This window comes from Armigeres subalbatus, chromosome 3 (assembly GCF_024139115.2).
Source record: "Armigeres subalbatus isolate Guangzhou_Male chromosome 3, GZ_Asu_2, whole genome shotgun sequence".
NCBI lineage: Eukaryota > Metazoa > Arthropoda > Insecta > Diptera > Culicidae > Armigeres > Armigeres subalbatus.
The window spans coordinates 121,968,089-121,991,946 of NC_085141.1; the positions used below are offsets into that span (position 1 = coordinate 121,968,089).

The 23,858-nt window shown below is 41.5% G+C and overlaps 1 protein-coding gene across 2 annotated transcripts in view; it reads right to left on the bottom strand.

The window, feature by feature from the left end:
- Positions 1 to 5,503: 5,503 nt before the first annotated feature.
- LOC134227931 (bumetanide-sensitive sodium-(potassium)-chloride cotransporter) overlaps positions 5,504 to 23,858 on the bottom strand; it is a 53,764-nt gene continuing 35,409 nt past the window's right edge. The window contains exons 4-10 of one of the 2 annotated variants that reach the window (XM_062709641.1): positions 20,754 to 21,138; positions 20,156 to 20,691; positions 19,122 to 20,095; positions 18,805 to 19,061; positions 6,152 to 6,416; positions 5,814 to 6,087; positions 5,505 to 5,753 (exon numbers count right to left, since the gene is read on the bottom strand). In XM_062709641.1, coding sequence (XP_062565625.1) covers positions 5,640 to 5,753; positions 5,814 to 6,087; positions 6,152 to 6,416; positions 18,805 to 19,061; positions 19,122 to 20,095; positions 20,156 to 20,691; positions 20,754 to 21,138 — 2,805 coding nt within the window. In that variant the 3' untranslated portion in view covers positions 5,505 to 5,639. Of the gene's footprint in view, positions 5,754 to 5,813; positions 6,088 to 6,151; positions 6,417 to 18,804; positions 19,062 to 19,121; positions 20,692 to 20,753; positions 21,139 to 23,858 lie in introns of both variants that reach the window. The other variant, XM_062709640.1, reaches the window with a different exon arrangement.

Genomic DNA, 23,858 nt, shown 5'->3' on the forward strand with positions numbered 1-23,858 from the left:
TTATATCACTCTCCCAGTGCTAATGACCAGCATTTTTGGAATTTTTGAAAACTGGTTAGAGTCGTTTATGGATCGTAGTAGATTAAATGTTATTGCGAGAGATTTTAATGTCAAGTGGTCTGACGATTCAAATTCGAATCATTTGAAGCTATTAGTTGACTTTTTAATTTAAAACAAAAGTAAATGAGTATACGCGTATTTCTCGGCACAGTAGAACTTTGATTGATCATGTTTACTCTAACTTTGATTGTGTCACTAGTGTTACGAATTGTGATTTAAAAGTAACCGATCATGAAACACTAGTCATTAGCATTACAGATGACAGTAGTAATAATAACGATTTGATAAAACTTAAGTGCTGGAGAAAATATTCGAAACAAGCAATTACGAGCCTTATCGAAACAAACGTGGATTTTCAATAAAATACTGGTAATTTAGATCAAAGAGCAGCTGTTATCACGAGCGTCTTAAAATCCTGTACCAATCAATTAGTTGAACAGAAATTAGTAACTTTGAATAATTCAAACAGCTGGTACAATCTAGATCTTTTACGTCTTAAACGTAAAAGAGATAAGTTGTACAAAAAATGTCGCAAAAGTAATAATGAAAATCATTGGAATAGGTACCAGGTTGCGTGGAATTAACATTCGCAATATTTAAAGCAAACTCGATGTGTATATATTCAGAGGAAAATTTATCAACATCAAAACAACAGCAAAGAGTTATGAAAAATATTGAAATCATTGTTAAGACCTAGTTCTTGTAAAGTGAGTTACATAACTTTTAATGGCAAGTGTCAGAAGAAGTAATTGCGTGAAAATTAAATGATCATTTTGTCGAAAGTATTCCAACTATTAACCGATCTATCGAGTTAGTGTATGAACTGGTGGAATAAAACAGCCAGTAAACAGTAACTTAAGATTCGAAAGTTTTCACCCCATAACATTTCAAGAACTTGAAACGATTTGTTTTAATTTAGGAATAACGGCTGGTATTGATAATGTTAATGCTAAAATTATACAAGATTGCTTTCATGTCATCGGACACAACCTGCTGGACCTGATAAATGAATCATTGCAAACTGGGCACATGCCGCAAGTTTGGAAGGAATCGTTAGTGATTCCAATTCAAAAAGTTGCTGGAACGATTAAAGCCGAAGAGTTTCGTCCCATCAACATGTTGCACACAGTAGAGAAAATTTTAGAACTTGTTGTGAAAGGCCAGCTACTTATGTATTTAAATAGTAATAGCTTGTTAATACCGGAACAATCGGGATACTGGAGGGTCACTCCTGCGAAACCGCTTTGAACTTGGTATTAGCTAAATGGAAAGAAAGCATAGAGCGTAAAGATACGATTGTTGCTGTGTTCTTGGATCTGAAACGCGCTTTTGAGACAATTTCTAGGCCCTTATTGTTGAAAACTATAGAGCACTTTGGATTTTCGGGTTCTGCATACAATTGGTTTAAAAGCTATTTGTCTGACAGAACTCAACGGACTGCTTTTAATGATTCTGTATCTAATCCCGTGGAGAACACCCTCGGAGTGCCACAGGGAAGTGTATTGGGGCCCCTTCTGTTTATTATGTATATAAATGACATGCGACGGGTTTTACGTTTTTGTGATATAAACTTATTCGCAGACGATACTGTGGTATTCATTGCAGCTAGAGACTTAATAGAAGATGCGATTGAACGCTTGAATGAAGACTTGCATTCTTTAAGTAGATGGTTGAAGTACAAACAGTTGAAATTGAATATTAGTAAAACAAAGTATATGATTATTTCGCGAAATCGTTCAATAGATAATGTCTCTGTGAAAATTGATGACGAGACACTTGATCGCGTACGGGAAATTAAATATCTTGGCGTGATTATTGATGATAAATTGAAATTTGACCAACACATTGACAATGTCATCAAGAAAATAGCCAAGAAGTATGGAATCCTCTGTCGACTGAAAACGAATTAAATATTGCTAGCAAAATACAGTTGTACAAATCAATCATCTCTCCTCACTTGGACTTTTGTCCTTCCATTTTGTTTTTAGCAAATCAGACACAAATATCGAGATTGCAGCGTTTGCAGAATAAGATTATGCGTTTGATTTTGAGATGTAACAGATTCACTTCCTCAACTTTTTGTTGGATGCTTTGCAGTGGCTCTCGGTGAAGCAATGAATTGTGTATTTAGCAATGGTGTTCATTTTAAAGTAATTAACGGATTGCTGCCTCGATATTTGTGTAATCGAATTGAAAGAGGAAGTGACATTCATAGATATAACACTAGAAACGCGGAAGATATAAGAACACCGTACTTTTGCATGGAGCTTCACAAAATTCTTTGTTTTTAAAGGTATCAATTATTGCAATTCGATGCCTACACATATCCAACGTCCAACTACACTATCACAGATTAAGAGACTTTGACTATCACACGTCAAAGCTGCGTTTTGAGCAGCTACTTAGTTGACTTTTATAATTCAATAAATTTTGTATCTTGACGAAGTTTGACCTACGGATTGTTTGTTTGGACAATTTTATTTTTATTTATTGAGGCACTTGATAAACTGTTTTGTTCGCCTTGATGATGATGATGGATTTTATATATATTGACGTAATTGTAATTTGACCTTTTTTGTGTAGTCTACAAAAGTTTGAGTCTCGCGCGCGCAAAAGCAGATATGGATGATTTTAAAATTTATGTACAGACTTGCGCATTTTCAACTGTTTGAATGATTCTTCGGATTAGTAATGGGCTATCTGGTAGAGTTTTGTTCCCGTGGTTGATACCGAAACTTTTGATATCGACGGAGCGGTAACACAAGTTTTAGTTTTGTTGACGACTTAGATTATTAATTTTATTGATGCTTACGAGTGATAAACGTTAAGTGGTCTTGTTTAAACATGAATCGCGATTCTTGGTGGAACTTTTGAAATCTGTGCGAGAGGTATCACAAGTTTTGCATTTTAGTATAAACTCGAAGTATCACTACCGATGCTTATGAGAATCTGTAGATGAAAACAACAGTTTTTTTTTTCTTAATTTACCTTTTTTGCTGGATAGTAATGAAAAGTTATGTAATTCATATCTGTGATGGTAATCAGATCGTTTTTGTTTTTTGCAAATCTGATTAAATTGTTATTATATCATTCAATTAATTATCTTAAAGATAAATCGTCTAGCTCAAACCTTTGTAGGGGTATGTGGCGGGACCATCATCATCATCATCATCATCATCATCATCATCAAGCCAGATCGCCAAGCTCTCATCCGGCGCATCGTCAAGCCGTCGTCCGGTGGATCGACAAACCTCGCCCGGCGCCTCGTCAAGCCTCCATCCTGTACGTCGCCAAGCCCTCGCCCGGCGCCTCGTCAAGCCTCCATCCTGTACGTCGCCAAGCCCTCGCCCGGCGCCTCATCAAGCCTTCACCCGGTGCGTCGCCAAGCCTCCATACCGTACGCCACCCCGGCCTTCGCCCGGTTCATCCTCCAGCCTTGATCATCGTCCAGCTAGCGTACAGGCGCATCGTTCAACCTCCATCCGTTACGCTACCAAGCCTCCGTCCGGTGCAAAACCCGGCCTGCGTCAACGTCAACCTACCTGCCTCCTGCCACCCATTCGCCACCGGATGCCGGTGATCATCAACAACCGCAAGTACCCCCCCACAATGTTTTGTGACGTCACTCAATTAAACAACCCCATGCAGAGGGGAATAAATCGCATGTAAAAATGTACATCAGGTAGCACTTTTTTCCACACAAGCAATCCCTAAGGTTTTTTATACAGTTTTCTCTTTGTGCTCGTTCTCGGACTCAAAAAGGAGTCACCAGGCCTCGCTTTCCGCGGGCGGATATTTGATTATTTTCCTTGGCAGCTTTTGAGTCCCTCTTGGTGCGACACGGTCTGCCGGCTCTTTCGCATTGTAACATTTATTGGTACGTGTCGCGTAACACCAAGAAGGTGTGTTTGCTCCTGCTGAGGGGAGTTTCCGGTGCGTGGTAGGTACTACGGTTATCGACCCTATAATTGTCTCCTCTCCTAGCTGCGGTGTAGCTAGTGGGCAACAACATGAATATCTTTATATGTACCCCATTACGCCGCATTCAATAACCGGAGTCGCTCCCTGGGTCTGAGCTTGACGACCGACTGGCAAATAGCTTACACAACTTGATCAGTACAGTTGCAGATGAAGAATGTGTACAGCCGCCAGACATTCTAAATACTCACGCTCCTCTATTGTGAACGTGTACTATACACATGTGGTAGTGTTGGCTTGAGAAATGGATTGCGAGTGATTTGACTATGCGTTTAATTTCGGAATCTCGAGCTCGTTCAGTAGCCGCTAGGCTGCGAAGGCCGACGGAGGTCCTTCGTAGCTTAGTTGGTTAAAGCACCAGTCTAGCGTACTGTAAGGTCATGGGTTCGAATCCCATCGAAGGGAAAGTGGTTACCTCCAATACATTTTTCAAATCAATATCTTCCACATAACGTACATATTCACATATGAGTTTCCATAACATTGTAAATTAACGTCCAAGTCGGGTGGTTTAATCCCCGGAAATAGGCAATTAAATTTGATTGAATAGAAGATCTGTTCCGATTATAAAACAATTTTCTACAAAGTTTTCGAGGATAGGTATGGCTTTCATTTAGTTGTGGTTGTAATGAATTTCGTTCATCTCACTCAAAGATACGAATTTTTAGGGGCAAAATCATGCCGAAAACACTAAATCGATTTGAACAACACCTACATACTTGAACAGATCTACTGCACAGGCCAATCCGGCCTCTGATAATAAATAATAAATAGAAAATGTTCTCGCCGACAGATAATTGTTGATGACTTTCACCAGGTAGCTGGTGACCATCATCCCAACAAATATTCTCTATTCTTTATTACCATTTAAACGAGACATTCTATTGACTTCAATATAGTTGTTCTTCGATTGAAAACCCCGATGTTAAGACAAGTTTTTTATTTTGGAGTTCAGTTTTCAAATGCATTAATCGGTTTTCCAAATGCAATATGTTCAACGTTCATCATCGTCTCGCAAAAATAAGTTTAAAAAAAACACTGCTTCCTATGCTAGAGGATTTTTTTGTTCCTTTTTTGTGAGAGAAGAAGGGGAATGTGGGGTTTGAGTAAGTTACCATCAGCGTGTGATTATATATTGCCCCCTAAGCGGTAAGCAGCAAGCCACGACTTGCCCTCTTCTCGTTAGATCTCCGTGGCGTGCACACGCACCGACGGAGAGCTGCTGTCATCGCATTTCGCTCTAGCCATTTGGAGCCACACACATTCGTATACCATGAGGCTAACACGATAATACTCTTAAGCCCAGGAGAGTCGAGAAAATTTCGATCCCACCCACCTCCAGCATGGTCTTGGTTTGTAGCCGCTTATCGCTAAGCTAAGGAAGGAAGTCTCTCGACGTTATGCCAATTTAATGAATAAAACGATTCAACAAAAATATTGTAAGAAAATCTAAGAAACGGACTTCTTTCTTTAAAAAAAATACAGTTTTACGTTCATGTAGATTTAACCTATTGAAAACTTTCGCATATCACTAGTCTTCTTATCTTATCATATTCTACGCTGGCATAATACTGGACAGGTATTTTTCTGGCTCGCAATCTTTACGAGTAGAACGTAAGCACCGAGGTTTGATTCCCTCGCACTAGCAAAAACGGGGGCATTCCTTTCGTTAGCATCTCCAGCCAGGACATATACAGTGGAGCTGACACCGTGCCCTAAAAGATAGGAAATTGGTCATGCTAAAATTACGGTCGAACAACCAAAGTCATACGTACCAATCTGGGCATTGGCATCGACATCACAATCAGGTTGGCCTCGCTCGAGTGCTCCAGCAGCATCTCACGCAACCGCAACTGTCGGCGGGTTTTGTCTTGCAGGGCCATGCGTTCGTGCTCGCTAATAGGAATCTGGGTGCCATCGTTCTCGCTAAAGTGATGTAACAATCTGCTGTGCATTTCGATTGTTTCCTGTCGAGGAGCGTCCGTTACCCCTTGCAGCATCGTCAACGAAGCGTACTCGATCCGGAGTTTCGTGAGGAGGTTGGCCATGCTGTGGAAGACGAGAAATGGTATGACATTTAAATCTTCTTCAAAGACTTGGTGAGGTTACTTACTTTTCTTTTTCGACTTCTAGTTCAAGTTGCCGATTGGTAAGGGCAAACACTCGAATCTTGCAGCGGGCCCACTTGGATCGCATCGAGATGATGTACGGAATGAGCATCGTCAGACCCCCGTCATCGTAGAGCCACCACACGTCGATCGTGCCTTTGGGTTGCTTCCGATGGAAGACACTGATACGGTCTAGAATTTCCTTCGGTACGCACGACCCGCCTCGTGTTGAGTAGACAATATCGGAGGTTTCTCCGGTTGGTGTAGGAGCTGAAAGGTTTGAATCAAAGGTTGTTGTCTATATTCTCTAGAGTTCATGCTGGTCGTGCATTTAAAATAAAGGGTTGTTGCGGGTAGTTTAGAACCCTGGGATGCTCTATTAGTGTTTCTGCACTACATCTGATTGCTACAGTAACTGGCCATGCATTGCGTGCAGAAATATTTCTTACCTTTAAACACTGCAGAGGACCACCCGTTAAACGAAAAACATTTCAAAATGGGAGGCGGGCGAAATTTTTTCGCTGTTTTGAGAGTACTCACTAATTCATACGGCATTATCTCAAATAGGTCTATAATTTTACGAAAATCACAAGTTGCAGTCAGAATATATTTCACAATTTTGGTATATTAAAAAATAATATGTTATATGTGTATAAGGTAGTTAAATTAGAAAGGTGATAGAACAAATGGCTCGATAGAAAGTGTAGAATAATGTTGGGCCTCGATTATGCAGCATCGATTTGGTTAAACGTATATCGCGTATATCAACTGATGTAAATTGTACTTCAATCCAAGTGAATAGGGGCTGAATGAATAGATCAGTGAATAGACCAATGAATATTCAAGTGGAACTAGAAATCAAGAATACCTCTGTATCTCCACAATTAGCACGGGGAAGACGCTTTTAGTTGAAAGAAGTAATCAATGGCATACAGGGTGTCTGCAGATTATCCGTACAACAAGACAGGTCTTCAAATATTTTTTGGAATAAATTAAAGAACCAGCATGCATTGCATGTTGTTATAATAGGACTACATAAACCAAGCCTAATTTGTACACATTAAAATGACCCCTGTATCCTGAGTTGTACGCCTTCGATCGTGTTGGAAAAAAATCATGAAGGCCGCACGTTTCTATACAGCTACTTTTTACACATTTTTGACGATTGTGACATGATTTCAAATGTCTCGATAATATGCTCGGTGTTTCGATGGCTGTACTTCAAGATAGACCATACCGAATGATAAATTCAATCCAAATCGGGTGAGTAGGAAGGCCATTTTTTTTGTTCGAAAAACCGAAAAAAAGCATTCACAAAGAATTAATTTTTATACATGAAATGACGCTCAGTGTTCTCAGAATATACATCTGTTACAGACTGCTGATGCCCATATAGCTACCGATTCAGTCCATTATTGTCTGTTTTTGACTTGTAGAAGCAAACTATCAAAATCTGTACGGATAATTTGCAGACACCCTGTACATTTATTGGATACACATTACGCCTAACGCTAAGGCAGATTGACCAAAGAGCTGCAATTTCGGCGCTTCATTAATATACCGGGCGCCTACCGTTTCTCGGTAGAATCATCCTCGACATAGTGCTGTTGTAGGCGCGTGATAGAGCATCTATCAGTAGACATCCCCGCATAGACTGTCGGTGTTCACCTCAAGTCCAAAAGCCGTGGTGCTGATAATGGCCTTCCAGCCATGATCCTGACGGGGATCCCTAGATGTCTCATCCAGTGCTGATAAATTTTGCTTCATTCTTTGAAAACCGAATAGTAAATCTGGTTAGTCATTTTTTTGCCCCTTTCGTTTTCCATGCCATCTCAACTGATCAGTGCCTCTCTTCAATTGAATGATTCTGTTCTGTCAATGTCAATTGAGATACACACCATTCGAATGACTGGTAGTAGGAAAAATGGGAAATTGCAAGAGAAACATATTTCTTATTCCTGATTTCAAGTGTATTATTGAAGCCGAATTGATATGTGTGCCAATTGTGGTAAAGATTGCTCCATAAATTGATGCACGGCAAACTGACATGATATGCGCTAATAGTCAAAGAAATGAATGCGTTTGCTGCTGTCAACTGAAAAGATCGGGCTACTCAATTGACATCCCTGTTATTCAATTGAGATACACGTAGGCTAAGTTCCAATGCGGTTCAAAAAGTTCAATTGACATTGAAATTTTACGGCACTGGTTTCATCCTCCACTTCATAGTCAATCTTGAAGCGGATTGCTAAATGATCGCTATGCGTGTAGCTTTCGTCGATGATTGACTGCACCACATTCCTGCGAAATGTGCTGGATTAGCCGTCATTGACTAATACCTGACCCCTTTGTTTGGTATTGCGGCTATCCCACTGCGCTGCCCATAAGCATTGATGACAAACGGCTGTCGGTGAGCCTATCGGGCGGTAGCCTATCGACCATCTGGTTGAACTGTTCAATTGGCCACTAAGCTGGGTCATAGCAGCAGCAATAGAGTGCCCCTATAATCGTGGCCTCTACAGCACACGACTTCTTGAACCAGATACCGGCACATACCGGTGCGAATTGAGACGAGGTTGAGAGGTATTGAGATAGATTTTAAGAAAAGTTTCATCGAATAAATATTTTGTTTTACTTTCGCGAATAGAAGTAATATAGTTTTTGTATTGTGTTTCGCCTGTTTGTATTGCACTTTTATTTTAGTGATAAAGCTTATTTAAACACTGTTAGTGGACAGACAAACATAATCCAAATTGTTATCAAATGTAAAGTCATATACAAGCTTCTACACTTTGCGCTGCGGCAAGTGCTGGAAGCGTTTGCTAACAAAAGTAACAGCGTTGCTAAATCGTCTGGAAAAGTATTTGCATATCTCTCATTATAGGATCCCTAATATAGAGCTGCGCAAAGAGGATCTTCTTACACTTATTCTGAATGATGCTCTTGTTATTATGTTGGCAACTTTCAATTTTGTTCAACGCTTCAAGTGACTTCACGGGAGTGTTCACTTCTGAAGCATTTTAATTCGATAACCAAGTCACCCAAAGAGTTTCTGACGTGAGTTTTTTTGAAGCTGTTTCTAGAACCAATTCGCGAAGTCGAAGCAAATTCTGCTCTTCCCTCCTATGGGAAAACCCATTGCTATCTGTCAGAGTTTGAGTGAAACATGGCCGCCATCTCCTTCTCTCTGTTGCTCTACTGTAAAAACCCATAAAGAACTGTCATTGTTTGTGTGAAGAATTTTGCTTCGACTTCGCGAATCTAATCCAGTTTTCCGCGAGCGGTAATGGCCGCCAGCTTGCCTGCGGGTTAGTCTCTGATTTGACGTTTCTGGAGGTCAACTGCACCCACCATTCGAGCATTTTGATCAATGTGGTATATAAGAAGGCTTGAATTCACTGAATCAGCACCTTCTTATATGCAACATTGGTCAGAATGCTCGGAGCGGTGGGTGCAGTTGACCTCCAGACACGTCAAATCAGAGACTGAACCGCAAGCAAGTTGGCGGCCATTACCGCTCGCGGAAAACGGATACATTTCAATTCATGCGTTTTAAGGACATAGTTGGAAGAGTACCACAATGGCAGTCAATATGGCACCGGACCTTCCAGAATTTGTCTGTGATATTTATCGCACCAGGAGCAGATACTTCATACAAAAAGTGTGATATGGGAGTGAGCGAGGTATAAAATGCTATATTTTGCGTTACGTAATCAATGGATCTTTCCCAAGGTGCGGTTTTCATTCAGCTATGTGGGTTCTCTTTTTGCCTGCATTTTGAGGAGAGGCACTGTAGCCAGTGTAATGCAAGGTTTAGTTTCCCATACTAGCTTTCATACAAACTTTAACCGGCTTATGATCAATCAGTTTTTGTTCAAATCGGCTTTTGAAGGACAGAATTAGTTCAGTGCGTGTTGGCTCTTGTTTCGGACGGCCGTACGATCGCGCGATTTGCCGAAATTTTGAGATTTGCATTGCGCGGCCGGTAGTAAAGTTAATTAGTTCAGTGCGTGTTGGCTCTTGTTTCGAGTCAGCGGATCGACCGGTCGTCAAAGTTTAGTTTTGCTTTGTGTGGGTGAGTAGATAAATCAGAAAGTGAAAGTTTGTTTCTTGTCCGGTCGTGTTTCTCCAGTCAGCGGATCGGCCGGTCGTCGAAGTTTAGTTTTGCTTTGTGCGGAAGGCAAAACGATCGGCCGGTCGCCGTAATTTTGCTCTGATTTGCGCGGGTGAGTAAATGAATCAGAAAGTGAAAGTTTGTTTCTTGTCCGGTCGTGTTTCTCCAGTAAGCGGATCGGCCGGTCGTCGAAGTTTAGTTTTGCTTTGTGCGGAAGGCAAAACGATCGGCCGGTCGTCGTAATTTTGTTCTGGTTTGCGCGGGTGAGTGAATAAATCAGAAAGTGAAAGTTTCAGACAGCGAGAGTGTTATTTCCCATCCCATAGATCGCATCACTTACCGAAGTGAATCCAGATAAATTATCCTTTGTAACTAAAACGATATCCTATCCCAAGACAATCGTGGAGATGCAGAGGTGTTCTCGGTCTCTAGTAGCAACGAGAGTCGGACTAACAATCCTCCCTTCCTATATGACCGTAAGGACGTGGCCGGCGCCGTTATTGACTTTAGATATTTGAGCTCCCGAAACGTGTACATTGAGAATGGGTAGCTAGTCCCAAGCCCCATTTATTGTGTTCTCTGTACAATTTCGCGAGTTCTAGTCAATCACGGAGTAGCAACTACGAATTGTGCGGTCATAATGCTCATGCTCATGCTCATGCTCAATCGGCTTTTGAAGGACACTCGGAGCATGGGACGGAATCGATTGAGCGTGGTGGAGCTGGGTCGTTTTTTGAATCACCCTACTAATATTCTTTGTTTGTTTTTATAAATACGACACCAATACTACTACAGTATATGACAGTTTTTATTGTACCAATACTTTCAAAGCTTTGTTTTGGTACTCAACCCACCTTCACCTTAATTCGCGTTTTAATTTAATAATCATTAGGCGATAACAATACTTCCGCCTTACCAACAAGCATTTGTTTACTTTGATCGATAGGTAGACGGTTTGACAGTTCAATATGTAGATTTGGCTTCACTTTTTGCGCAACTCTATAGAGTTGCCAATGAGAGCTTGAAGTAGCTCGAAGTTTCTCCCTGTCCTGCTCATGCCCGTTTGTTTACAAAAAAGAACGAGAAGGACGGGAACAACTTCGAGCTACTTCGAGCTGCTCATTGGACAGCACTTATATTATAATAGACTCTGGGTCCACCCATAACATGGTTACGATCAAGAGCGTCATTTCACTATCATTTGCATCGACACTCAGCAGATAGCTTCGCACGTCCTCGCCTAGTGCCGAAAGTTTGGCGAGGTGCCGACATGGACTTCAGGACTTCAGCGTACCTGGATAATGGATCAATCAAGGTAACTCATTTCGCACTCACCGCATCGAAACGACGGCGTGAGAAGAATGCGGCTGGTAGAATGAGTGTTTTAACGTTGGTTTGCTCAGTCTAGAATAACTAGTTTGGCATGACCAACGTTAAAACAGAAAATTCTTCAGAATATCTTCGGGAGACTCTACGAAGTTTTCAAGGGAAATTCTTTTTAGAGTTTTCGCGGAAGATTGTTTAAAATGTAGATTGCAATAAAAAAAATCTTTTTAATTTCAACGGAAAATTGCTTGGAATTTTAAGGAATTCATTCGCATTTCTACGAGAAATTCTTTGTACAGTAGACGTTTGATAACTGCAATGCTTTTTAACTGCAATTGTATAGTTGCAATAGTTTTGCAGTTATCGGACCGCTAAACTTTATAACGATGTTAAGAAAATTATTTTTAACCTTTTTAGTGGAATTTCTTCACTTTTCATAAGACGAGTTCGTACTATCCCATTTAATTCCATTTAATGACAACCGTTGACATCTAGAATGCGTTGCAGTTATTGAACGGCATTCGCTAAATGAAACGTAAACATGTTGCAGCTATCAAACGACTATATTGTAATGCCCATAAGAAATTGTTGGAGAATTCCATTGGCTGAAAGCAAAACACGGCCGAACTGGTAATGTGGACGAAAAATCTATGTTCCATAACAGGTCGTTTGACCAAAATAGTCATTTGGTCAAGCTAAGCCCTAAAATGCCGAAATGGTCGTTTGACAGAATGGGCCATTTCGACGAAAAGGTCGTTTAGGTCAATTACTGAACGGATAATATGGTCAAAAATGTTCACCCGTTTGGCCAAATGACATTAACGGCGAAATGGCTTTTTTTGTCATTAACGGCGAAATGGCTTTTTGTTGTTTTTTGACCATTAAACGAAATTTCATCGAACCAAATCCTCTTAAGCCGAATTGAACGTATATCCGAAACTGTTTTCAGATTGAAAATGGTTTGTCCGCAAAAGAAGTTTGGCCAAAAGCGACATGAAGCCGAAAGGGACATTCGACCGAACTGATTATTTGGCAGAAAGAGCATTTGGCCCGTCTTTTCTGCAAAACAACCCTTTCGGCCAAAAGACATTTTCTGCCAAATGACCTATTCGGCTAAAAGATTTTTTGGCAAAATGATCAATTCAGTTGGGGCCCTCGTTAGCCGTGCGGTAAGACATGCGGCTACAAAGCAAGACCATGCTGAGGGTGGCTGGGTTCGATTCCCGGTACCGGTCTAGGCAATTTTCGAATTGGAAATTGTCTCGACTTCCCTGGGCATAAAAGTATCATCGTGCATTTCGCCAAACGAGTGGTCATTTTTTACCATATTATCCGTCCAGCAATTGATATTTGGCCGTATGCCAAATGACATTTACAGCCAAATGACCTAACGGCATTTTCACCTAATGACTTCTGCGGCCAAACGACCTGTTAGGACAAAAGGCTTTTTCGGTCAAATTACCAGTCCAATGGAATTTCTCAAAAAAAATTTTAGGTGCCCGCCAGATGTGCGATTATTATCAACGAAATGTCAAACTGCACTGTCGCATCGCGTGGTCGCGTCTACTTTGGCTTTACCCTTATGGATAATACAAAGAATTTCCTGTAGAAATTCGAAGAAATTGTCTAAAAATTCCGAGCAATTTTTCGTTAAAAATCGAAGACTTTTTTAAAATCTACATTTTGAATAATCTTCCGCGGAAACTCTGAAAAGTTTTCCGCGGAAATTCAGGAAAATTTCAGAGAGTCTTCTGTGGATATTCCAAAGAATTTCCTGTTTTAACGTTGGCTATGCCAAACTAGTCGTCTTAATTAGGGACCGTACATTTATTACGTAAGGGGGAGGGAAGGTCTGTCGTTTTCCTACGATCCATACAAACAAAAAATAATTTGTATAGGAAAAATCTGAGGGGGGGTGGGTTGGTTTTGAAAACCCAGAAAAAATGCTTACGTAATTAGTATACGACTCCTTAATCTAGATTTAGAAAGTCAACTATAAAGCATCCCTTCTACCAATTAAGAAGAATTTTCGTGTAAATTTCGAAGAATACTCAAAAGAAACTTAGTAGGAACTTTTCGCGGATATTCCGAATATTTTCCTGTAGAAATTTGGATCAACTTTCCGTGAAAATTCAGTAGAGAATCTCATGTAAAATCCGAAGAATTTTCCGCCGAAATTCCCAATAATTTCCCTTGGAAAATCCAAGTCCAAGTCCGTCCCGGAAGGTTCAAGTTAAAGATTCCTCCGCAATATCGGCACTAAATCGTACGCTGCAGAATGGAATACTCCGCGTTGGTGGCCGGCTTCAGAACGCTCCTGTATTGGAAAATTGGAAGCATCCAATGATCATCGACAATCGTCATCCTCTCGCATCGCTGGTAGTTCGTCACTATCATTTGAAGAAGCTTCACTTCACGATAAGTTGCCATTGCTAGCCAGGGAGAGGTTCTGAATCCTGAACATACGTCACTTGTTACGGAAGGTCTTGCATGAATGCGTCACCTGCTTCCGTATCAAACCAAGATGCCATGTGCCGCTAGTTGCAGGACTCCCGTCAGAAAAGGTAAACCCCGGGCCACAGTTCCAGATGGTTGATGTGGACTATTGTGCCCCTTTCTTGGTATCCGCAGCGTCGAAGTCATCCCGTGAAATGCTTTATTGCTGTATTCGTCTGCCTTATTGCGAAGGCAATTCATGTCGTGCTTGTCGTAGATCTCACCACGGACGCATTCCTGGCGGCACTTAAACGTTTCATTGCTCGTCGAGGCCGGGTCGAGGCCTAATGTGGGACAATTTTAATTTTGACGAATGCTAAATCTTTTCGAGCAGAAGCAGTTTTAGAACGCTGTAGCATGCAATGCCGCAGCAAAGGGGATTGAATTCAATTTCATACCATCAAGGTCCCCAAACTTCGATGGCCTCTGCTAACTAGCCGTGAAGAGCTACAAGACCACTTTCAAAAAGGTCATCGGACCGCGAACGTTGCAGTACGACGAGATGCAGACAGTTCTCACACAGATTGAGGTAGTGTTGAACTCTAGAACGTTTACTCGCATTAACAATGGTATTGGAGACTTCGAAGCCGTTGCTCCAGCTCACTTTCTAGTGCAATGTCCGTTGACGGCCATCGCTGAACCTTGTTTGGAAGACATTCAAGCCAACCGTCTGGCAGCGAGCAGCGAGCTCAAGCGTATAGCTTCAAGCGATGAGGTATGATTCGCCTCTTCTACTGGTGGTGCTTCAGCACCCTCGGATATCCCAGTGGCCTCCGCATTCCAGCATGTCTTTGTTTTTCATTATTTTTGCAGAAAGTAATAAATGTGTCATACCCCATAGCCGTTGTTCCACGGGTCATACCCCATAGCCGTTGTTCCACGGGTACCCAGGACACTCCAGCGTTTGAAGCCAAGTTGTCGTCAGTCTAACGTTTTGTTTTGAAGTCCAACTCTCCAAGGTACAAGCGTGCTTTGGTGAAGGTAGATATGTTCGTTAATCAAGATCCTGTGAAGTCCCGTCCGTCTATTCGATAATCAAACCCGAATATCCCACATGGTTCATCGCCTCAAGCCTATTTACCATTTTGTCTAAATACTATTTGGCGACCCCCACTGGTCCAGCATTCCCCAGCGTCATTTGGAGTTTGGCCAAATCAACTATTGATGTAGTCAATATTGGGCAGTATCGCAAAATATTTTCATCCGTTGGAATATCGATCCGTCTGTGTTCCCTAACAGGTCGTTTGACCAAAATAGTCATTTGGTCAAGCTAAGCCCTAAAATGCCGAAATGGTCGTTTGACAGAATGGGCCATTTCGACGAAAAGGTCGTTTAGCCCAACGGGTCATACGGCCAAATGTCAATTACTGAACGGATAATATGGTCAAAAATGTCCACCCGTTTGGCCAAATGACATTAACGGCGAAATGGCTTTTTTGTCAATGGCCTTTTCGTCAAACGGCGAAATGGCTTTTTTTGTCATTAACGGCGAAATGGCTTTTTGTTGTTTTTTGACCATTAAACGAAATTTCATCGAACCAAATCCTCTTAAGCCGAATTGAACGTATATCCGAAACTGTTTTCAGATTGAAAATGGTTTGTCCGCAAAAGAAGTTTGGCCAAAAGCGACATGAAGCCGAAAGTGACATTCGACCGAACTGATTATTTGGCAGAAAGAGCATTTGACCCGTCTTTTCTGCAAAACGGTCAAAAGACATTTTCTGCCAAATGACCTATTCGGCTAAAAGATTTTTTGGCAAAATGATCAATTCAGTTGGGGCCCTCGTTAGCCGTGCGGTAAGACATGCGGCTACAAAGCAAGACCATGCTGAGGGTGGCTGGGTTCGATTCCCGGTACCGGTCTAGGCAATTTTCGAATTGGAAATTGGTTTTGAAAACCCAGAAAAAATGCTTACGTAATTAGTATACGACTCCTTAATCTAGATTTAGAAAGTCAACTATAAAGCATCCCTTCTACCAATTAAGAAGAATTTTCGTGTAAATTTCGAAGAATACTCAAAAGAAACTTAGTAGGAACTTTTCGCGGATATTCCGAATATTTTCCTGTAGAAATTTGGATCAACTTTCCGTGAAAATTCAGTAGAGAATCTCATGTAAAATCCGAAGAATTTTCCGCCGAAATTCCCAATAATTTCCCTTGAAAAATCCAAGTCCAAGTCCGTCCCGGAAGGTTCAAGTTAAAGACTCCTCCGCAATATCGGCAGAATGGAATACTCCGCGTTGGTGGCCGGCTTCAGAACGCTCCTGTACACCCGATTCTTTTTTTACACGGGGGATGCGTTCCGTGTAAAAAAAGTTTTCAGTTCAAAATTCGAAAATCCGTGTAAAAAAAGTTTTATGATTTCTCGACAAATCATGCAAAATGGAGCAACTTTGCAAAAATTTTGTATGGGATTTTTTTTTACACGGCCGTGTAAAAAAAATCCGTGTAAAAAAAGAATCGGGTGTATAGGAAAATTGGAAGCACCCAATGATCATCGACAATCGTCATCCTCTCGCATCGCTGGTAGTTCGTCACTATCATTTGAAGAAGCTTCACTTCACGATAAGTTGCCATTGCTAGCCAGGGAGAGGTTCTGAATCCTGAACATACGTCACTTGTTACGGAAGGTCTTGCATGAATGCGTCACCTGCTTCCGTATCAAACCAAGATGCCATGTGCCGCTAGTTGCAGGACTCCCGTCAGAAAAGGTAAACCCCGGGCCACAGTTCCAGATGGTTGATGTGGACTATTGTGCCCCTTTCTTGGTATCCGCAGCGTCGAAGTCATCCCGTGAAATGCTTTATTGCTGTATTCGTCTGCCTTATTGCGAAGGCAATTCATGTCGTGCTTGTCGTAGATCTCACCACGGACGCATTCCTGGCGGCACTTAAACGTTTCATTGCTCGTCGAGGCCGGGTCGAGGCCTAATGTGGGACAATTTTAATTTTGACGATTGCTAAATCTTTTCGAGTAGAAGCAGTTTTAGAACGCTGTAGCATGCAATGCCGCAGCAAAGGGGATTGAATTCAATTTCATACCATCAAGGTCCCCAAACTTCGGTGGCCTCTGCTAACTAGCCGTGAAGAGCTACAAGACCACTTTCAAAAAGGTCATCGGACCGCGAGCGTTGCAGTACGACGAGATGCAGACAGTTCTCACACAGATTGAGGTAGTGCTGAACTCTAGAACGTTTACTCGCATTAACAATGGAACTGGAGACTTCGAAGCCGTTGCTCCAGCTCACTTTCTAGTGCAATGTCCGTTGACGGCCATCGCTGAACCTTGTTTGGAAGACATTCAAGCCAACCGTCTCTCCGTCTGGCAGCGAGCAGCGAGCTCAAGCGTATAGCTTCAAGCGATGAGGTATGATTCGCCTCTTCTACTGGTGGTGCTTCAGCACCCTCGGATATCCCAGTGGCCTCCGCATTCCAGCATGTCTTTGTTTTTCATTATTTTTGCAGAAAGTAATAAATGTGTCATACCCCATAGCCGTTGTTCCACGGGTACCCAAGACACTCCCGCGTTTGAAGCCAAGTTGTCGTCAGTCTAACGTTTTGTTTTGAAGTCCAACTCTCCAAGGTACAAGCGTGCTTTGGTGAAGGTAGATATGTTCATTATTCAAGATGCTGTGAAGTCCCGTCCGTCTATTCGATGATCAAACCCGAATATCCCACATGGTTCATCGACTCAAGCCTATTTAGCATTTTGTCGAAATACTATTTAGCGACCCACTGGTCCAGCATTCCCCAGCGTCATTTGGAGTTTAGCCAAATCAACTATTGATGCAGTCAATATTGGGCAGTATCGCAAAATGTTTTTCATCCGTTGGAATATCGATCCGTCGCTGGTGGCGGCCGCGGAGGTCGTGGGTCCTCCGCTTCCTGCAACGTCATTTGCTCAAACAGTTCCTTTGGCTGAAAAAATAGTTTGGTCGAAATGGGCGAGTTGCAGAAAGGGTCATTTGACCGAAATGGGCATGGGTCGAATAATATTCTCGGCCAAATGGCCATTTCTATCAAACAATCGACATTTTCGGCCTTATAAACTATTCGGCAAAATGACCATTTCGGCCAAACGACCTGTTAGGGAAGAGGGCCAAAACGTTTCCCGTCGCATAACCGTTTCGCCCAAACGGTAATTTTGGCCATTTGGGCCATTTGGGATTTTAAAATCATTCTAAACTGCATAACAGTCTGATGATCTTGGCTGGACCTTGAACTGCAAGCTTATTGTCAGACAACTGATTGACGTGACGAAGTGCAATGTTTGGCAATGGAAAAGCTGTTCTGTAATCAATTTCCCAAAACGTCAACGGGTTCAAAGCAAATTCCTGCGGATGATCCTCAACATCTCTCCCAAGACATGAACATCCATGGCACATCGTTTAGACGGAATTTAAACACTATACGAACGCCATGGTGAATATGGAGATAGGTTCTGCATACAACAATAATTATACCGAGCCTAGTGAACGATATTTGTTCTATACGACAGCACGTTCAAAGATGCACTATTTTATTTGCATTTTGTTCTACAATGGAGAGTAAAATCTCTGAACCTCACAAATAATTAATCAATCGCTAGAATGTTTATGTTTGTTGGTAGAGCACTGACACAGTTGCGGCTCTGAAGAACATCTAACTAGCCAAAGGTAATTAAAATCATGGAAAATACGGGGCATCTCAGATATTGCGCCAGATGGATAAAAAGAAACTTACTTGTCTGCGGTGTTACAGATGACAGCTGATTTGTACTTCCTCCATAGGATTCCAAATTCAGATTGGAGTCAATGTGCATCAGCTTTTGCGGCGGCCGGAGTCCGTCGGAGGAGATCGTTGAGATAGCGTTATTGGATTCTTTGAGGTTGTCTGGCGTCGCAACCGGCCTAGTTACGATCTCCGCGTTTAAATCTGAAAAGTCCAAACCGTTTGGTAGACGCAGAATCGCCAACGCCATTCGACAGTCGAAGGAATCGCTGTAATATGTAAGACTCTCATCAGTATGTATTAGAAGGTGGACTTTGTTTGGAACTCACTGTAGCACATTATAGTAGGTAAGAAGATCTTTCACGGGGCACGTCATCCAGTCGGCCTTGTAGCCCACGAGGACAATATTGGGAGATAGCTTCCCAACTCCCGACGTTTGTATCAACGCATGTACCCCTTCTTCAAATGATACACTGTCGATTGGTTGGTAGAATCCACGAATCTTGCGAATCTCCAGAAATTTTCTGCATTCCGAGTTCAACTCCATACGCTTCCGATGGGATAGTCGATTGTGAATGATATCTCCTACGATCATCAGGGAGTGGTTCTTCGTGATCAGGTTAGCCATGTCGATAAGTGGCGGCCGATTCATAGGGTTTCCTGCGAGAACTAGAACCGAAGGATGGTAGTTCTTTACGTGATCTCCGATATTTTGAAGTTTCAGTGTAGCCGAGAGGGCATTTTTGTACGTTTGCTGCTGTGTACTAGAGCCCCAGTTTACGTCAGGTTTTCGGTAGACAACTACTAGATAAAGAATAAAAATTACGACCACAGTGACGATGGTGAACATATAATCCAGCTGGAACATGATAACTATGCAGAGTATAGATCCGATTAGACTCAGCCATGGATGGTAGAACCTGAAGGTAGGACGCCATCCCAGAGCTTTCATTGTAGCCGCATGGAATGTACAGAAGTTAATTAGCGCGTACGATGCCAGGTAAAAATTCGAGATTAATGGAGCGATGGCATTGATATCTGCGATTAAGACGAATAGTACGGATACTACTAAAACAAGAACGTATCCACGGTAAGGTTCGCCGTGTTTACCGTAGCCTTTGGAAAAGAAAGTCAATCCGGGGTAAATACGATCAATTCCTAAGGCTTGGATGATCTTCGGTACAGATAGTAGATTGGTTAACGCTGTACTCAATGTGGCTGCGAAACATCCAGCGTAGATAACAGCACTGGACAGAGACATCAGTTGCATGACTGTGTAGTCGTTATGTAAGCCGTATTCACACTGAAAAAAAAAACATATTTTGAAATATAGATTCAAGACTTTATCAAAGACTTTACGCACATTTCCAGATGTACAGGACACAAAAGTTCCATTCACTAGATCTGTAATATTTCCGGAAGCATCACGAAGAGCAGCACCTCCAGCGAAAAATACAAACGTAATATACGAAGCGGCGGAAATCAACAACGCCAACAATGTCCCCTTCGGGATAGCTGATGCAGGATCCTTTAAATCACCGCAAATGTTTGCCCCAGCTTGTACTCCAGTAACACTGGGGAAGAATATAGCGAATACACTGAAGAAATTCTGTGCCGAATTCTCGCTGAACCGGTAGTCGGACTGAAGGTTTTCTTGAAACACCTCGGATGAGAATCCCATGAAACCGCGTGCAACTTGTTGGTCATCCGTTGGTCCAACAATTACTCCGATCAAAAAGTTGAAAATCGCGATCACAATGGTCACGATCAGGAAGTTTTGAGCCTTCGCTTCCCACTCCATGCCGACAGCGCAAATGATCACCATCACTATGATTGCCACGGTACCAACGATTCGTACATCGTTAACTCCACCGTCAATGATCTTCGTATCGAACGATTCTGAAAATGTAGGTTCGTAGGTTAAAAACATGTAATTCACTTAGTTTTCGTCAAAAATTTACTCAAAAGGTCGTTCAGTGAACTGCAGAAACCGATCGTGTTCAACGAAGCTTGTACCGAGTTTGCGAAGGCAAACACTATTCCGACGGATGCTCCGAACTCCGGGCCTAGCGATCTCGATATCAAATAGTATATTCCACCGCCTTTCACCTGACCGTTGGTACAGATGGCAGACAGTGAGAGAGCTGTGATTACGCACACCAAGTATGAGATTCCGATAATTATTAGAGTTTGGATTATTCCGGCTTGCGACACCACCCAGCTGAGTCGCAAGAACAGCATCACACCCCATATGTTGAGCAAGCACGGAATCAGTACGCCTTCTATCCATCCTAGCTTGATACCGTGGCCGTGGGATTCCGGCTTATCGTCTTCGTGGTTGGCTTCCTGGAAGTACAAAAGATATGGATGAAGGTCACTAACAGGCGAACATTGATCTGTAAATGCTCTTCAGATTCTGGACAGGTGGTACTGTTGTAGTACTTATGTGGTAGCGGTAAAATGCAACTCAAGCGGATTGGATTTGAGTGGATGAAGATTAGATACCATGAAGTCTTACATGGTGCTATAAGGAAAAATTTTATTTTATTTTTTTTAAGATTATCAAAGTGTATGCATTGTGTCGGTTCTGATATTTTTTTTATTGTCTCGGCTATCATTTCCATAGACCTAGTATTAGCATTTGTGGGCTTAACTAATAAAATCTTTATAAGCATAAAATGTTCACTTTCATGAGGCACATTCGCTCCGAGTTTTGACAATCGTGTTTTGATTATTCAAAACATAGAATGACTTCCTGTTACTCAGTTTACTTCTTCATAGATGCATGCAATTGATTACCGCTAAGTACGGTAACTGCGCGCGAAAAAAACATAATTAGTTTTAATTATACTGACATTTGCCGCTAAAATGCCCCTCAATTGAACGTCTGGATTAGATCTATGCGTGTACAATTTAAATCATCAAACATGTGTTCAGTTTTACTGTGTACGGCCGTGTAAAAAAAACCCCATAATTTTTTTTTGCGAAGTTGCTCCATTTTGCACGATTCGTCGAGAAATCATAAAACTTTTTTTACACGGATTTTTAAATTTTTAACTGAAAACTTTTTTTACACGGAACGCATCCCCCGTGTAAAAAATAATCGGGTGTAATACCATTTTTTTCTTATACTCAAACCCTGAATAGATTTCATTCAGAATAGCGAACGTATTCTGTTCAGAATCCCAAATGAATTCTTTTCAATATACATACCATTCGAAATCTTCTTCAGTATGGTAGACAGAATCTTCGAACGGATTCTGTTCAGAATCCTAAAAAGTCTTTATTCACAACTCAGAACGAAGTTCAAAAGGATTCTGCTCCAAATCTCAACCAAAAGCACAAACGGATTCTCTTTAGAATTCTAAACGAATTCTGATTAAAATTCCAAACAGATTTCTTTCAGAATCCCAGACGAATTCTGTTTAGGATGTCGAACAAATTCTGCTCAGAATCCTGAGTGGATGCTTCTTAGAATATCGAGCGGATTCTGCTCAGAATCCCAATAGGGGTTTTCTCATTATGTTTATTTTCTCAGACTAAGGCCGGAGTGGCCTATTCAGATCGGTTCATGACATGGAAGTCGCCAATCATGCAGTCTTTGTTCATTACTGTCTGACATTCTGGCTACGTGCCCGACCCATCACAGTCGTCCGACTTTCGCGATATAAACAATGAATGGTTCTCGCAACGGTTGATGCAATTCGTGGTTTATTTGCCTTCTCCTTGTACCGTCCGCCATCTGTACCACACCATACATGATACGTGACACTTTCCACCCAAGGGATTTTCCCAGAACCCCTTTGTTATTTGCTAGGTTGTAGTGAACATTAAACCTTGAGCATAAAAAAAACATAAGTTTAAAATTATAGATTCTTCCACATATGATTAATTGAAAAAACAGTTTAGAATATTTTCCAAGCAATATTTTCATCATTTTCGAGCTCAGTTATAAGGTCCTTTCAAACAAATTTAATGAATGTGTGCTTTATTTTTATTATTAATATCCTCAAGACGACGCCGGAGCTAAAACACGCCTTTCGAACCTAGTCCTCTGACATCGACTGCCATGTACATGTTTTAGGTAACGTTAGGGTATTATCACAAGGGTGCGATGGTTTGCAGACTCGTGCTTCAACATACGCCTCTACGTATAACCCAACGGAATAAGATCCGGACTGCTAGAGGGTCACAAATCTTTCGACCAAAATATCATGTTGTTCTTCAGCCATTGTTGGGTCGATTAAACTTGTGACATGGCGCTCCATCATGCTGTAGGACAACATTTTGATCCTCGGAGAATTCGGCCTTACCCCAGGGAAGCACTTGGTCCTTTAAAATACCGATAAACAATTCCTAATTACCAATAATTAATTTTAACCTCAACATCAATGAAACCGGCGGCAGTTTCAAACCTTTGAATGCCCCCAAGCCAAACATCATGACACCAGCCGGATTGTTTTGGAATTTAAACTTCACTTTCTCCAGAGCATCCGAAATTTTCTTTGGTGAGATGAACCGATCCATTCGGCCGTTGGCGTCCGCATCGTTCAACAAAAAAAAGCAATCATTTTGAACGAGTCACTCGTAGTTCCTATACCCGGTCTGTAATCAAGTGGCGTTTCACTCAAGCTTTGGAAGGTACATACAAGTCTTCTTTGATGGTTTTCGCATGGATTTCTCAGAAATTTTGACTTCCTTGGCAAGTTTTCTGGTGGAATGCACCAGGTTGCGAGCAATCTTTCCTCGAGCCGATTTGATCACGTTTGGCATACAGTCACTCTCAAAATTGAGCGTACAGCATGGATTAGATGAATATATTCGAAAATTTCAAAGAAAATTTAATTGTTGGCTCGGTTGTTTTTAATGCATTTCAATATTCATCCCTTTCTTCAATGTATGCGTACATAAAATGGTTGAAACTTTTTCTCTAAAGTTCATTTATTTGAAAATAATCTCAAAATACGCCTATTAGATGTGACAAAATTGAGCGTACAGCGATTTTTTTTCCATAAAATTTCTTATTATAAACACGATTAATGTATTTTAATATTGTTTTTGCCTTT